This window comes from Lycium barbarum, chromosome 6 (assembly GCF_019175385.1).
Source record: "Lycium barbarum isolate Lr01 chromosome 6, ASM1917538v2, whole genome shotgun sequence".
In the NCBI taxonomy this organism is placed as follows: domain Eukaryota; kingdom Viridiplantae; phylum Streptophyta; class Magnoliopsida; order Solanales; family Solanaceae; genus Lycium; species Lycium barbarum.
The window spans coordinates 68,806,203-68,823,155 of record NC_083342.1 but is presented as its reverse complement, the minus strand read 5'-3'; the positions used below and the strand labels follow the sequence as shown (position 1 = coordinate 68,823,155).

The window sequence follows — 16,953 nt, the reverse complement described above, 5'->3', positions numbered from 1 at the left end:
CATTTTTTCAGTAGCCGCAACAAGTTCTGCTGCTATTCCTGGTTCATTTGCCGAATGACCTGCTCCTGGGACAACCTATTATCACAGCAGAAACTGTCAGTTGCCAATAATTTACAAGTCTAGATACATTGTCAATCATATTATGTCTATTATACATGGGGAAAAAATGTAAGCCCAAACCCCCAATCAAGCATGTACAAAAATTTAAGGTACGATATGACTGCATTTGCAAGGTGTAAAATCTTCTTTCTTTTATGAAAGCCTCGTTTCTTTAAAAATTAGTTTTCCCTGTAATAAAGAAAGCCTCATTCTTCAGCTATTATTTTTTTCTGGGTAATCTATAGTGCTAACAGTATCATCCAAATCCCTAGAGGTTAGTGGATTTAATCCATGGCCTTCCTAAAGGATAAATCCAAAAACCCATTGACTTGAACTCATTCCTAAAGTACATGTCTTGATTTGGATGAATTTTCCTTCCCTACACCCAAAATTACATCAAACTGCAGTTTTTTAACATGAAATTAATGTTTATTTGGTCTGAATCCCATCCCAACTCTTCATAGAAATCTCAAATCAATTAATATAGGCAAATCTACCAGTGTTATACCCAAAGGTCTTTTTGTTGTTTTATGTCTCAACTGCCAGTTTAACATAATTCTTCTACAAGCCCCTTTGGTATTTTTGTCCCATAACCTCTTCCCTTCAGTTAGGTTAAGAATTTTTTTAAAAAAAAAAAAACCTCCTCCTCACGTTTAGTTGTGGGCAGATCTTTCTGGGTGTTTCTTCATTTTTGGCCCATCAGTCGAAATTAATTACGGGCACTAGCCCAAATATACAACACATATACAGTGATCAGGTATATTTATGTATACAATATGTATGTATATTTCTACTTAATATACAAAACATATACATTTTCCGGCTATTATTTTTTAAGGCGGCCCAGAAAGGTAATTACCCCATTTTTTGTCCCTGCTCGCCAGAGTCAACAGTGGAAGTCTTGTCTCAGAACCCCTTCCCTCCGAATATGTTGAATTACTAAATCTACTTAACTGAGGAAATCATTTGTCACTTACTATTAACTCTGCCTCTGGCCAAGCTTTATGAAGATCCCATGCTGACATCATTGGACAGCAAACATCATACCTTCCCTGAAGGTGTTACAAAGATTTTTTTTTGTAATTAGATTGTGCAAGAATACAATTTACGTCAAGTGCATGCAGAATATATAAGATTCAAGTTTAGTGTAGGGTCTTAAGGAGAAACATATTACAGAATATACGTCTTAGATTGACAACATATAATGACAAGCAAACAGTCGAGCATAGTCACATCTGACAAACTTGAAAATGCATGTTCAATTATTAGTTTCACAGTTGTCAACTGCACTTAGTGGTCCTAGGTAAAAACTCACAAGATAAACACATCAAGAAGCACTGTGGAAATTTAATGCACTTCCATTTTTTGCAACATATGATCAAGCCTTGACTAGCCCTTTACTCGTATGATCATTTAAACTGTACTAGTAGGTTATAGGGAAAATGAGGCAATGAAAATTATATTTTAAAAGTGAATAAATACCCTATTAAATATTAAAATCGCATAACTAAACTTCAGAAATTTGTAATGAAACAAATTCCCCTCCTTATATTGTTCCAGCGATCTCATTTCTATCATACTCTTCTCTTTCCTGCCCCTATTGGCATTTAACACAGAGCTACTCACCATCCTGATCCTCATTACAACTACAAAAAACTCCTATTCCTTCCTCCTTCCTTCCGACCAACCCAAGGACCCATCATATTATGCAATCACGGCCATAATGAATAATTGCAGATTTCAGTAACTAAGTCATCATGATTAGACGGATGACTTATAACAAAATTTATGGTGGTGCTTTATGGTCCAAACTGAAATGCTTGAGGAGATAAAGTTAGTGGCAGTGTATGGCAGTCATAATGGCACTTTGGATATATCCGAAAATTACAGGGGATATTTACAAGGTAGATTTCACTCGTTTACGGGACCAGTGTGAAAGGATTATGGCACTCTCTTACTTGAATGAATCAACATTTGTGGATGTTTTCCATTCGGGATTCTTTTATCTATATTTAAAACTACTGGATCAAGTACTTTGGCTTTTAGCCTTTGGAACCTGTGGAACCCAAGTCACTCGCCAACACTGAATCTCATTGGGACAATTTTAGTCACTTAGTTAATTGAATTGCTTAAGTTCCATTGGCTTTAAAGATTAGTGGTCGATGCTGAGAGACTCCACGGCAGGTAGTGGAAAAAGTGGTCAGGCCAGGAGATATGTGATGTTAATTGTCTACCAATTCTAACTGTGATTGTAACAGAAAGAGTACAGTAAAAAGACCTCACAGAAAGATTTAGGAAGCTATTATGCCTCAAGCTAATTTCGTGACCACTTTCATGACAAGAGAGAATGAGATCTTTATAGGTGTTCAACAGTCAAGAATTATAAAATGAAGCACATGGATATCTCATTTTTTTTTGCAGGAGTTCAGCACATAGTCCTAGAAAAAGGAAATGTAGAATTTGAGAAAGAAGAAAAGGCTTCTTACGTATTTCAATGTCTTTACAGCGCATGCGGACGAGTATTTATAAAAGTGAATCCTAATTGATTAAGCAAAGACAATCAATTACAATAAAAGGAAATAGATTCTTATAATTATGCTAGGGGAAGAAAAATTAGAGTCCCCTAAAATCATGCCAATTAATGTAGCATCCTGACCCTTCTTTTTCAGTATATGAATCTTGTTCCTTGATTCGAGACTTCCCGTAAGTCCATTTGGTGTTTTGGGCCTTGTCGGGGTGATTCGGGTTAGGACCCAAGGGGTTCGGCGCATTTCAACATGTTGCAGATTTTTATTTTTTCTGGTGCAGCTGCTTTTGCGGACATAGGGTCGCAATTGTGAGACAACAAATGTGAAGGGGGGAATCGCATTTTCGAAGTAGCCAAATTTTGGGAGCCATCATAATTGCGAGGCTGGCCTCTGCAATAAAAAGTCTTGCAGTATAAAAGTGGCTAATTGCGGAGTTTTCAACATTCTTACTCAATTTCGGTTGAAGTGAGCTAATGATTGGAGAGGCAATCAAAGGAGAAATATCATATAACGCCGAGGTAATGATTCTTTATCGATTTCTAATGATTTTACATGAATCTATAGTAGATTTAACCCCTAAATCATGGATCTGAAATGGAAATTTGGGGATTTTTGTCCTTTGTTTAAGAGAGTGAAATTGGGGGTTTTAATCATGGATCTGAATTTGGATTTAGAATCTACTTTTAGGTTTGGACCCGTAAGGTTATGGATAACCTGAAAACATAATCAATTTTGGATTTTGACGAAGGAGCTTGGTTTGACGTATTGGTTGACTTCGACTTAGTCTAAAATTGTAATATGGATATCGTTTAATTCATCTAACCTCGTAGAATATATTTTTTAATAGATCAAGCTAATGTGATAGATCCAAGGAGAGGAAAGGTGGTTCGACAAGGCTAGAGTTGCTTCAGACAGAGGTAAGTTAAGGCTTTGACCTCAATGAGATTTTCTCAAATTGAATCTGTTTTATTATGTATATATAGGGCCCTGTATATGTGAGGTGACGAGCATATATGCGGGAACTGGGGTTGCTATGCTATACGAGATATAGGGTGATTGTTATAAGCATCCTATGTCAGTATAATGTTATAGGCATCATTTATATGCTAGCGTAACATTTGAAAGTACATGTATGTCGGATTAAATGATTTAAATTGCTCATATGTCTAACTATTTGCATATGTGAATCACATTATATACAAACAGTGTTATCAAAAGCGAAAAGTGCAGGAAAGCTCTAAAGGTCTATCGGGGCTTTAAGCGCAAAGCGCAAATAAAGAGTGGGCTTTAATTAAAAAAGCCGCAAATGGAGGAAAAAAATATAAATATATATGTTTAGTCCAAGACCAATAATTATCAACATGAATAACAAATATATGGACAAAGAAATTGGAAAAAAATAACAATAAAGTGAAATATTAATTGTTAGTGTCTCCTCTTCAAGAAATGCTCATTGACAATGAAAAGTATGTCTTAAAGCCTTGATGACACACACTGAAGCGCACATTAAGCGAAGCGAAGCGCTCAACATGTTTTGAGCCTCGCTTCAGGGCTTAAGCGCGCCTTTGACAACACTAATATACATGTGTTAAGCTGATGAGTCTAGTTTGATCCACGACTTGGGTGCCAATGGGTATTAGCTGATGAATTGGGTGCGATCCACGGCTTGGGTGTCAGTGGTTATGTTTTCACTTCATATGTACTTGAGCTGATAAGTCTGGTCTGATCTACGACTTGGGTGTTAGCAGATATGGCGCGTGGATAAAGATTTATTCCTCATGAGTCAATGTATAACCCGGGGACCATATACTATGCGGGCAAGTTTATTGGCGCGGGGAGTGCTAGTGTTGAGTAAAGTTGGAGTCTTTATCATGCATTTTTTATTTATGACTCATGAGCATGCATTTCACTTAAATGTCATGCATGTGCATATTTAATCATGCAGTAACTGACTACTGTCATGTTTGTTTGCTACCAGTGCACCCTCTTTTCTATCAATGTATTCTATTTTATAGCATCGGTTGTGAAAGTGAGTATTTTCAGTGTGATGATACTTACTTAGTACGCGTTATTGTATCTACCTGCTTTCATCTTATCTCATGTCTTTAGAATTATGAGTTGGACATTTCTATGCTTTTGGGTATAGGATTTTATATAGTGTCCTACATGGAAAAGGATTTTAGTGTACTGTCTATAAATAGGGTTCAGTGTAATAATGCAAATTATGTGTCTTAATAATATTTCCCGAGTCTTCAATTCTCGCATGGTATCAGAGCATTAGTGAGAAACATTTAGGGCAGAAAGATTAGTCGACGTGCCTTTTTCCCGGTGACTGTCCATATCTTATTTGGGTCATCTTCTTCTGCATCAGTGTTACGCGAAAACCGACACTGCCACAAGATTCGTCGTCATCAGCGACCAAACTCCAACCACATTTTCCAGTAGAAGACCTCGCACGCGCTGCCAGAAGTTAGGGTTCCGACAAACACGTAAATCCACTGGCCGGCGCGTGACACTGCTTTGACGTGTTTTCAAGCCGGATTCTTCTTCCATAGTGTCGTCCAGTGATTCCGAACCCATCCACACAGTTTTCTATAATTTTCGAACACTGCTTTCCCGACGACTTCAACCTCTAGTTTTTTGGCTCTTGGTACTTGCTTGGTGATTCCAACCGAAGCCCAGGACTTTTTCAATAGTTTCAACAACCAGATTTACAAATCTGGTCATATGTTTGATTCTTCTGTTTTGTTCTATTTCGTACCAAAACAGAGCACCCTATCTTCCCTCTCTTCCCCTTACCAACATTACTATTACTCCCTCCGTTTCAATTTGTTTGTCTTGTTTTGACTTAGCATGGAGTTTAAGAAAGTAAGGTAGACTTTTCAATCTTGTGGTCTTAAACTAAAGATATGTAGAATGTACCAAGATGCCATTTAATCTTGTGGTCTTAAACATGTCATATGGAAAATTGGAATAAAAGAGTTGCCATAAATGGAAAGAGGCAATCTATTTTAAACGGACTAAAAAAGAAAGTAAGACAAACAAATTGAAACGGAGGTTTTTCTATCCTTATCTTATTCTTCAAGTTTATTATTATTGTTGTTTCTTTTACTTTGGTTATCTTTGCTATTTTTGTTGTCAATACTTTTCTTTTCTTCGATACTTTCATTATAGCTTTTTACCCTTGTTTTCTTCAAACTTACTTTGAAAAACACTTTTCTTGAGCTAAGGATCTATCGAAACAACCTCTCTACCCCCCCCCCCCCCCCCCACAAGATAGGGGTAAGGCATGTGTACACCCCACCCTCCCCAAACCCCACTTGTTGGATCACACTGAGTATGTTGTTGTTGTAACATCTATCTGTTTACCAGTATAATCAGCAGTTTGTGTTATATGTGTATCTTATTTGATATTGTGATTTAGAAGCTTACTTGTATAACTGTTTTATACTTGTTAAAGCTTTATTATGTCATTATGCATTATAGTTTTCAAAGCTTGTCCCAAGGGTAAGACAGGGGCGGGTCGAGAATCTTACTGGGTCATTTTGACTCGTCATATACTGCTCTGTGTAGATACTATTAAGGGCGACATAGTTGTTGCTGAGTTGCTCGTCCAGTTCTATAGTTGAGGTGAGCCATCCATCAGTACGTGGAGTCGTCAGCTCCTATCTTACTTACAGTCAGTCTTTATTTCATTTTGAGTTGCGTCTAATATCGTGGTATCGTAGATTCTTCGTTGCTCTATGACACAAAGATATTTGGGATTTACGGATTCTCCCTCAACTTTTTACTCATTTTCAAATATTTATTACGAGAACGCTTTACATTTAATATTTAGTATTGCTTCTGCATATTTTTCATAGCACAGTCCGGTACGCGTAGCATTGATAGTAGCCCGTTGGGTACCGATTACGACTTAAGTGCCAGATTTGGGTTGTGCCAAAGTAACACCGGCAACCATTCATCCCCTACCATTATTTCTTTGTTGATAACCGTGGTGTCGGGGCCAGCTAATGCGCACCTCGACTATTTCAACAAGATACCTGCCGCCTCCCATCAGCAACAGGTACTAAGTAACTCTGTCCACCAAGGCTAGGACAGATGGAAGAGAACATCTAGTGTTTTTGTCTCTGCTGGGATTTGAGCCTGAGACCTCATAGTTCTCAACCCACTTCATTGACCACTAGGCCACACCCTTGAGTCCTCAATCACATTTTTTCACAAATCGATCTATCTGGTAAATCTCATCTATCACTGGGAAGAAAAGTAAGTCTTCTGGAAGTTTTATGTCTCCGGAAAAGGCCTTCTTGTATTGGGGGAGTTTTGAACTTTGAGAAGGCAATGCAAAGCAAAAGCAGAATTTACCTGAACAATTATTGTTTTGATATGCTTCAAGAATTTACCTGAACAATTATTGTTTTGATATGCTTTATCTTTTCAACATTATCTAGAAGAAAAGAATCTGAAGAGAAGAATCCCTTGTTGATAAAGTAGTGGTTCTCAATCCTTGCAAATGCCTGAACAAAACAAGATGCGTTGATGTTATATAATGAATGATAACAATCTCTATGACTACAAATAATTAATCACGTTGAATTTCCAAATATATTGTAATTTCAAGTTCTCAGCAGATAAAAGAGATACGGAAAACAGTAAAACTGCAGCTCTTAGATAGAGTTTAAGAATATAAATGCAGAACAATGCTTTAATGGGAAGGTCACCCGGATACCACATGCACTTCATAAATGTACTCACCAAGGAGAAATCATCATCATCTCCTCTCTTTATGTTCTCTTCATTAGGGAGAAGATGAGCGGTCATCATTTCCCATTTAGTCCATGCCCTAGCTGCTGCATACTAAAACATTTAAGAACTTGAGACAAACAAACAAGTACTTTTTTGAGCATGCTGACAAACAAACATGTATTTTAATGTATTAAATAGTATTATAGCAATATGTGGAGTTGATTTGATGTTCTGGAGGCAATAGGATCAGAAACTGTCACGGACAGTGTCTGCAGACAAAAACCGATGTCATATACTCTTTGCTGCCTATCATATTAAAATCCTTTGTGCTTCCAACTTTGCTATCATATCTTTTCACGAGTCTTCTTAAAACTATGAAGCCACCTAATCTTGACTTCTTTATGAAAAAAGGAGCATGGTGGATTATGTGCGGTAGGTATGAGTACTTCCAACATTCTATCTTAAGAACAATACTTGTCTGGTGCTAACAAAGGAACAAAAAGAGCTTCTACCATTGTTGAGAAAGGTAAAACTAAGTTATACAGAAAGCACAACACCTGCATGTTTTGTACGAAAGTTTCAGGGGTTGTGTAAGTGAAACATCAAGGATATCAAACGGAAAAGAGCAAATAATTAATTTTTTCTTTTTTAAACCTTTCCTACCTACCTTTAAAAGAGGAAATTTTAACATATTCAAAAATCTTGAACAATAAAAGAAAATTGGACATGCAATGAAACAGCAACTTCTTACCTGTGTTTCTAGGTTATTGGAATTTAATCTCTTGTGGTAAGCTTCAATAAAACACTTCCTTTCTTCCTCTGGAATCAGATCTCTGAATGGCTCCCAAGCTGTAACAGATGACAAAAAAAGTGGCGTTAACTTTGAAAACCACATCTGCAGTCCCATTAAACAACCAACCAAGTGAAAACAGCACTTCAATCAGATCTACGCGCTTATCAGTGTCCCAGGTTTAGGTAAGCAATTAACCACTTAATACATGCGCTTAACAGTTTGAGTAAGCAATCTGCTTACTTGAAAAGATTGGTTAAAAGAAGCGCCTCAGACCAATCACAACTTTACCAGAAATTGCAAAATTAGACATATATTCTGGAGAATGCATTTCATTTGTAGACTTGAAATAGTGAACTGCCTAAAACATTGGCTTTCAAGTGAGTATTGCAAAGATCCACAAGTAGATATAGAAGTTGTTCGTCATCTTCACATGGAAAAATCAAATAGGAACACCCGTGCCAAATTCTCATACTTTTATATCCCATGTCCAATTCAAGTTCATATATAATAAAACTAGTGTCAATTGGCCCGGGCTCCAAACTACATTAAAATTTATATTTACAACCTTTTTTTTGTTTTTTTTTTCTACTCTTGTTTTTCTTTTCTTTTTGTAACACTATATTTTAGTTGTAAAGGTAGTTCGACAATTTCTCAATGTTTCTTAAATAGTGTATCATATAAAAGTTTTTGTAAGTTAGAAAACAACATTTTTCTTAGAGTATATTTAGACTTCCTTTTTATTTTCAAACAAATACCTGCACCAAAGTTACGTTCTGCCTCTTTTTGTTATACTGAAATTTTTGGGGTTAAAGTTTTTAATGATTCAAATTGAGTTTTACCTTGTGTTGGATTAACTTGTTTATTTTTTTCTCAATTAAACTTATATTGACTAACCCATTTTTGAGAAAAAATAAAATATTTACGGTATTTCAGTAATATCAAAAATAATTGATGCTACAATTGTTGTATAATAAAGTCAATGAAGTTAACTTATAAATACAAATAGCATTTAAAATTAAATCAATAAAAGGCTTGATAAGACGAAATACTTTTGTAGATGTTCCTTCAAATATACAAAAGGAACTGAAAAGTTAATGAAATTATTTATTTTTCTTACTTTAATCTTTCCTTTTCCTTAAAAAAAGCATGTTAAAAAATTATGTGTTTTATTTTTTCTTAATTTAATTTATTTTTAAAAGAATTTATATTTTAATTTCTCAAAACTATGTAATTACTTTTCTCAAATATTTTTAGCTATATATAAAAATAATTTTTAATTTAATAATTAAGCATGTACTAAGGTAGAAAGAGAATGTCACGATGACTTTTTTACTTGTCTATAATAAATTTTATACAAAAACAATAATTTGAAACAAGTTTAATAATCATTTCCACATGAAAGAAAGACAACAAACTTTTTGATCAATTTTAAATTTGGTTGAATAAATAGATTTTTTTGTAGTGTCACTATTACCTTTTCCACATCATCACTCCTTGTAGCATTAAAGAAGCCCATATAGTTATTCAAATTTACCAAAATAGGTGAGAACTTGCAAGGTAATTAAAACTTCAATTAGGGGTAAAATGGATAAAAACATTTAAATTTGGTTGAAAAATAGATTTTTGTAGTGTCACAATCACATTTTACACATCATCACTCTTTGTTGTATTAAAAAGCCCATATTGTTATTCAAATTTACCAAAATAAGTGATAACTTTTAAGGTAATTAAAGCTTCAATGGGGGTAAAATGGACAAAAAAAGTTATGTGAGGACTACAAAAGTTGGGGATTCTCCCTTATATATATTAGTAACCGATACATTCCAGCAGCAGATGAGATAGTTTACACTTTTCAGATTCTACTACAACTCAATACAGCTGTGCACTAGGTACAGTTGGTTGGTCTCCCTTATCCATTATGTACTCAATCATATGCATGCATGAAATTCAGAAGCTTACCATCAGGGTATATTGCAGCAGCTCCACCCTCATAAAACCAATCAATTTCTTTCTTCCGCAACAAAAATATCCCTCTAAGAATGATACCAGTAACCTTTAACAGAAAGGCCATTTCAAATCTTTAGCAATAACGCAGATTTAACATAATATTGGGAACAGAATCTACCACTTCCTCCTAACAAGTTTGAACTACAAAACTTGAACTTAAAGATAATTACTAGTAGACCTTGTCAGGATGTGACATGCTGTATGTAAGAGCGAGAGTGCTTCCCCATGAGCCACCAAATACCTGCAAACTCACACCTATGAGAGATTAATAAAGTACCATCCACCTAGCAGTCACAAAAGCCGATCTGCACCTGCCATTCCGGAATCTTTAAGTGCTCTCTTAATTTTTCAATATCCCCAACGAGATCCCATGTTGTGTTCTCCTCCAAGCACGCATGAGGCTTACTTTTACCTGCACCTCTCTGGAAGATACCAATGTTTTCATTTGAAAAGCACAAAGTGCATGAATTAGCACTTAGTTAATAATATCTACCTGATCAAATAGAATGATTCGGTAGAAGACAGGATCAAAGAACCTCCTGTTATTGGGTGAAGTCCCGCCTCCAGGGCCTCCATGGAGAAACACTACTGGCTGCAAATATGGAACATATCTTCAAAATGACTACACATTAAAACATCTTGGCTAAAGTAGCAAAATAACGTCGGTCATGTGCTTCAAATAATGACGCGCAAAGTGATCCCAACAAGAAGCGATCAATCTTTTGAATCTCAACTTTGAGGAGTTGGGATAACATCGGAATTATTGTATATTGGAGGCTGAAATTAGAAACCTCCATTGAAGAGAAGCGAATGAAAGGCTTCGTAGAAATTCTTGTAGATTCAAGAATGAAGTTTTTTTATTCTGATAGTTTCTGTGATTACATGGATTATATCTATTTACACAAATACCTCATTGATTTCCGCTACTATAAAACTAAATTCATATGTGTTTGGTATTTTTTAATTTCATATAAGTCGTGAGCTTCGGTTCAAAGGAGCATGCACTTCACTACTCACTTTTCACATCAAGGTCTACAAATGTTGATGCTTTTCAACGCTTTTCGCTTTTAAAATCATTGTCTGATACTACATTTCCAAATTTCCAAAAGGCTATGATAGAATAGACGAGCAACCTTAGAACATAAAATGGCCACCTAGTAGGAACCTCTGGAGCACTAACCCTAGCAAGTTGCAAGTTAGCTAGATCTTGCCAAAAATGTAGTAAAACTCAGACTTGTTTGATTTTCCAACTCGGGATGCGATAATATGTTATTTCAACGAAGTCTGGATTTCAGAAGAAATAAAACAAGGATAAATTACCAAAAACATAACAATGACTAGAAACTGAAGGGGATATACTTGATAATTGTGTAATAGACACACATTTGAAACGTTCGGGTGTGTAACAGGGATTTGGGGCATAACCTCAGGGGGCGTTTTATGTATTAAGCCATAAGCATATTGAATGTGTCGATCCATTTTGTGATGAACATTTGACCATAAATACATTTTGTGTTTGAACATACTCCTTTGTCAAGGCTTTGAAATATATAGCAATTCTTTATGTGGAGTTGTGTTGGGAAATGATTAGGAGATTTTAAAGTTGAGGAAAATCTGAGCAAAAAGGAAATTGATGAATGCTCTTGTGAGCCTTTGGATAAATGATGAGCGTTCTTGTGAGCTTCAGGATTATCTTAGGGTTATCTTAGTTCTCTCCCATGACCTCTCTTGGATTGCTACCTTGCCAGGTAATTCATGAGTTCATTTCCTTTCTCCCAGGGACGGAGGGAGTAATTGATTGTTAATTTGGTTTGTATTAAGTTAATTTTTGTGGGATCACTAGTTGCATTCATTACTTGATTTGATCCCTTTTTTCTTCTATCCTTCATTAGTGATTGTAGTAGAGATTTCGGGGGTTTAACTAGGTCATAGTAAAGTTCTTGTTATTCCATACCCTAATCCCTAATCTACCTATCCTTTTATTGCTTTCTACACCAATTTCAAGATGTTCTTGCAGGGTCGAGTAATTCGTACTCGATTTATCTGAGCCTTCCTGGGTTGTTATCACTTCCTCCCTCCGTTTCAATTTATATGAACCCATTTGACTGGGCACGACATTTAAGAAAGAGGGAAGACTTTTGAAACTTGTGGTTCAAAATAAGCCTTGAAAATTTGTGTGGCTGTATATCATTCATAAAGTGAATTTGTTTCCAAATTAGGAAATTCATTTTGGCACACTAAAAAGGAAATAGGTTCAAACAAATTGAAACACAGGGAGTATAATTTTACTACTCGATACCGGCTTGACAATCAGTTTGGTTTCATTCAAGAGGATGAGTAGATACTGTTCCAAAGCCAACATAACCAGAAACTGGAAAGAAAAAAAGAACTCACATGGCCATTAGGATTTCCTGACTGTTCCCAGTATATAGTATGAAGGTCCGAAACTTTAAAAAACGCAGTAGAATATGGCTCTATAGAGGGGTATAAATTCTTGTTCAATTCAGGAAATTCTTTCTTCAAATCCATTTGTTCCAGGCGAAGATTCTCAGCACGTAAGAATAACTTGTTCCTCCCTGGAAAGTTAACACAATTCATGAAACGACTGATCCATCTATATGAAAAACACTATTTCTTTGATACTGAACTAAGCAAAATCCAAAGAAAAACAAATAGAATGAAAAAGGCTGTATATGAGCAAATTCCACACAAAGTATGATAAATCATTTTTCTATATTTTCACATTTCAGTAGCTCAATTATCATGTACAGGATCAGCATCATGTTTTCTGCAAAAATCTTGGCATAAAGATTTTGATTTTGGAGCAGAAAAATAGAATATTTACTCATCTACTCATTATCCCGTAGTTTCACTTTTGAGCCCCTTAGTATTCATCTAAAAGGAAAAAAGAAATATATTTGTGCACAAGTATCGGCGCACAGATATTGATTTTGAAAAGTTGATGATAGAATAAAAAGTATTGCTAATAGACATGTAACCAGTTTCCTTCAGTTTCACATTTCAGTCCCTTAAGTTAAAAACCTAGTTCGGCGTGTAGATATTGATTATGAAGAGTCGATGGAGGGGAGAGAGAGATGATTTACCTGAGATGGGGTTGAGGAAGATGGAAGGAGGAAGCCTTGGCCTTGGGGGTTGTAGTGAAGTAGAAGAAGAGGCAGCAGCCAATTGACCGAAATTGCAGGGAGGAAATACCGAGGGAGCCCCTATAGCACCTGATACCTTCATTCCCTAATTTCCTCAATCACTTGGTTTTCCTACAACCGAGGGCAAATGTCATCTCTTTACACAATGAATGACAAAAATGTTCTCTGTGCCTTTGTATATATTGGTATATGTTGGTATAAGTGTTCGTATATGTTTATATATGCCCGTATATGTTTATATATGCCTGTATATATTTGTATATTTTGGGCTATTTTTCGTAATGTAAGTTTTGAGCTATTTTTTTGCAATGTAAGTGACCAACTTGTATATTTCTAAAAATTTCCAATATTATATTATAATTATATATTACTATATATAATAAGGTAATCCAATGATTTTTGTAATCCTTAGTTGCATCTCAACTATTTAGTTGAGCATCTTGCTAATCAAAAGAAGGGTTCTTCCAAATTTATCCTTGTACTTGCTATTTATTGCATGATATATCAAAGTATGTTTCAAATAAATCAAGACACTTCCAGACCTTTTTGGTAATTACATGGCCCCTTAGTTCAACTTTTTGCAAGTGAAGTATGTAGCATGACTTTTTTTGTGTCATATATTTAGCCCTATTTTATTTCTTTATTACTTAGGTTGCCACTTTCAATTTGGTAAATATAAAAAAAATTAAGACTCTTTAGAATGCTTAAAAAGTTGTAAATGGTGATGATGTCATCTAAAGGAAATAATTATCCACAAAGACAAAAACAATATGATACTAATAACTTTGAAGACCTCATTCGGTATTGAAAGAGAATTCTTTAAATAATATTTTCAGTATATAAATTCTAAGATTATAATTAAATTTCTCTTCATCTTATCTTTTATTTTGAAAATATAAATTTAGGCATGATATTATAACATAATTTTGTATAGTAGGTGAAAAAAAATCAAAATTAGTCCTTTAGAAAAATAAAAGCGAGAACAAATAATTTTGTTAGATACGTTGTTGTATTGAGACATGATTTAATTATTTAAATTTAGTTGATCCTAACTTTATTGGGACTGATAGCAGAGTTATAATATTATTATTAACGTAAAGTTTACAAATTAATATTTCACTTAGACTTCAAGAAGAAAAGGGGGGAAATGTTATTTTCTCACATGCATTTTTTGAAAGAAAATAGAAAGTTTAAATTAAGAAAAGTAGCTACTTTTCATATTTTAGATCCATATGATTTAATTAGAATTAGAATATACTAACATCAGTACAAAGTGTCAATTTCTTAAATTTTAAATTTTGTCTTATTTATAAGTAAGTTCACTAATTCCTCAACAAAAGAATAAATGTAGAATGTATAGTTTGATACTCTTCTTGAACCAAATAGTTCATAAAACATGATTGTTACTAATCGCGCATATGTAAATCGCAAGTCCTTCTAGCAACCTTTTTTTTTTAGATTTTGCACTGAATTATATTATGGTATCAAAACTTTTCAAGAATTATTATATTAAGATCTCTGAAATAAAAGAAAAAACACTTTACATTTTATTCAATTTGCTTAATTAAGATAGGGCTATAGGAGAATAAAAGGGAAAGTGATGTAATTGTGCCTACTAAGTGGGCAGCTCCTTAATCCCATATTTGTATTTATTTTTAATAACTTTTAACTTTTTAACAAATTTGTAACTTTTGAAGTTTAATTTTGTTATTTATCTTTTCTAACTCTTAAACCATTTTTATTTTACCTAAACATCGACTTTTACAGTGATATGAGATCTTTTTAAGAAAATAAACCAACAATTTGTGATGAAGAAATAAAAGGATCATTCTATATATCGAAATGTTAGTTGAAATAATATATACTTCGTCCTAATTTAAGTGTTTTTTTTTGTGGCACGTCCCAAAAAGAATGCATCTTTCTATATTTAAATTCCAAAATTCTACATGTCAAGTTTAAGACCACAAAATTCAAAAGTTTTATTTTATTTTTTAAACCTCGTGCACAGTCAAATTAAGACACTTAAATAGGAAGGGAGAGAATAGAATTTTTTCTGAACCATTGTGAAGAAAAGCAAAACTAAATGGTCGACTACTCTTATAGTCAGTTTTTTTAAAAAAAATATTTTAAATACATCCAACTATATTTGTTTACCATGTATCAAATTATCTCTTTTCTAATTTAAACTATTGTGGAATTTTCTACCTTGATCTTGGGCCCAGGCTCAGCACAGGCTTCCCGGTTTGTAGTCCTCACAACCTCTAAATTTTTATTTTTGCTCCTATTTTGGCCTTTGTTTACATAGTTAACTCTAGGAAAACTTACATGTCACGACCTATTTTGCCTAAGCCATGGGGGCACTTACCTTCACACCTCGGTAAGCGAACCCTCAACCCAACAATGAATAAATACACAAAAGAATGAAATTAAGCAACGAAATAGAATGAATATGTAAGCCTCTCTCTCTCTCTCTCTCTCTCTCTCTCTCTATATATATATATATATATATATATATATATAACTATATTTGTTTACCATGTATCAAATTATCTTTTTTCTAATTTAAACTATTGTGGAATTTTCTGCCTTGATCTTGGGCCCGGGCTCAGCGCAGGCTTCCCGGTTTGTATTCCTCACAACCTCTAAATTTTTATTTTTGCTCCTATTTTGGCCTTTGTTTACACAGTTAACTCTAGGCAAACTTACATGTCACGACCTATTTTGCCTAAGCCGTGCGGGCACTTACCTTCCCACCTCGGTAAGCGAACCCTCAACCCAACAATGAATAAATACACAAAAGAATGAAATTAAGCAACGGAATAGAATGAATACATAAGTCTATATATATGTAAGTAGTAAAATAGTGTGAAATAATAATAACATCCCCAGGGTCTAGTCTGAATAACACAAGAGCATCTAAAAGGGAAATAATACAAATCTGGAATACTAATACATAAAGTGTCTATGTCTCTGAATAGAATAGGACATAAAGATAGAAAAGTCTTCAAGGCAACAGACGACCATGCTCACCCTGGAAACTCGAGGAGAAAGTTGAAGCGACTATTAACCACGTGTCACGGAAGTGGATCCGACCTGATACTCTGCATTCATAAAGGAATGTAGCAAGTGCAGGTCAGTACAAAACAACAGTACTGGTAAGCATCATCGGCTGACTAAGCATAGCTAACACAATCCAGATAATAAGGCAGATAAGAAGATAAACCAACAAGTATAAGCCAACGTATTCAAATCCAAGTACACGTCATTGCCTAAGTAAGCATATAATCCCAAATGTGCCAAGTCCGAATATATCAAGTCCAAATCCAACATCACAAGTAGATCACCAAACATCTCAAAATCAAGCCATAATGCAATGCAATGCAATAGTGTATGAATGCAATGCAATGCCATGCAAATGCTATGTACACATGTACTCCGGACGGAAATATCGATGTCTCGGTAGCACAACCCAGTGTGACTCGTGAAGTCTAAGTGCCACGCATCCCAGATCTTTGCCCAACTGACAGACGGGACCCCGGATCTTTGCCCACGGGGGGTTCTCACCGACACCACTCTGGGGGACCCGCGGAGTCCATCCACTATCAACGATTCCGGA

The 16,953-nt window shown here is 34.9% G+C and overlaps 1 protein-coding gene across 3 annotated transcripts in view; it reads right to left on the bottom strand.

Annotated features, from left to right (window-relative positions):
- LOC132644130 (proline iminopeptidase) overlaps positions 1-13,500 on the bottom strand; it is a 13,932-nt gene extending 432 nt beyond the window's left edge. Inside the window, exons 1-11 of one of the 3 annotated variants that reach the window (XM_060360686.1) lie at positions 13,278-13,500; positions 12,568-12,749; positions 10,667-10,765; positions 10,485-10,595; positions 10,352-10,414; positions 10,126-10,219; positions 8,125-8,222; positions 7,383-7,484; positions 7,031-7,144; positions 1,077-1,151; positions 1-75 (exon numbers count right to left, since the gene is read on the bottom strand). The exon at positions 1-75 is cut by the window's left edge and continues 432 nt beyond it. In XM_060360686.1, coding sequence (XP_060216669.1) covers positions 1-75; positions 1,077-1,151; positions 7,031-7,144; positions 7,383-7,484; positions 8,125-8,222; positions 10,126-10,219; positions 10,352-10,414; positions 10,485-10,595; positions 10,667-10,765; positions 12,568-12,749; positions 13,278-13,419 — 1,155 coding nt within the window. In that variant the 5' untranslated portion in view covers positions 13,420-13,500. Of the gene's footprint in view, positions 76-1,076; positions 1,152-6,992; positions 7,145-7,382; positions 7,485-8,124; positions 8,223-10,125; positions 10,220-10,351; positions 10,415-10,484; positions 10,596-10,666; positions 10,766-12,567; positions 12,750-13,277 lie in introns of all 3 variants that reach the window. The other 2 variants (XR_009583821.1, XM_060360687.1) reach the window with 2 other exon arrangements.
- Between the last annotated feature and the right edge of the window lie 3,453 nt (positions 13,501-16,953).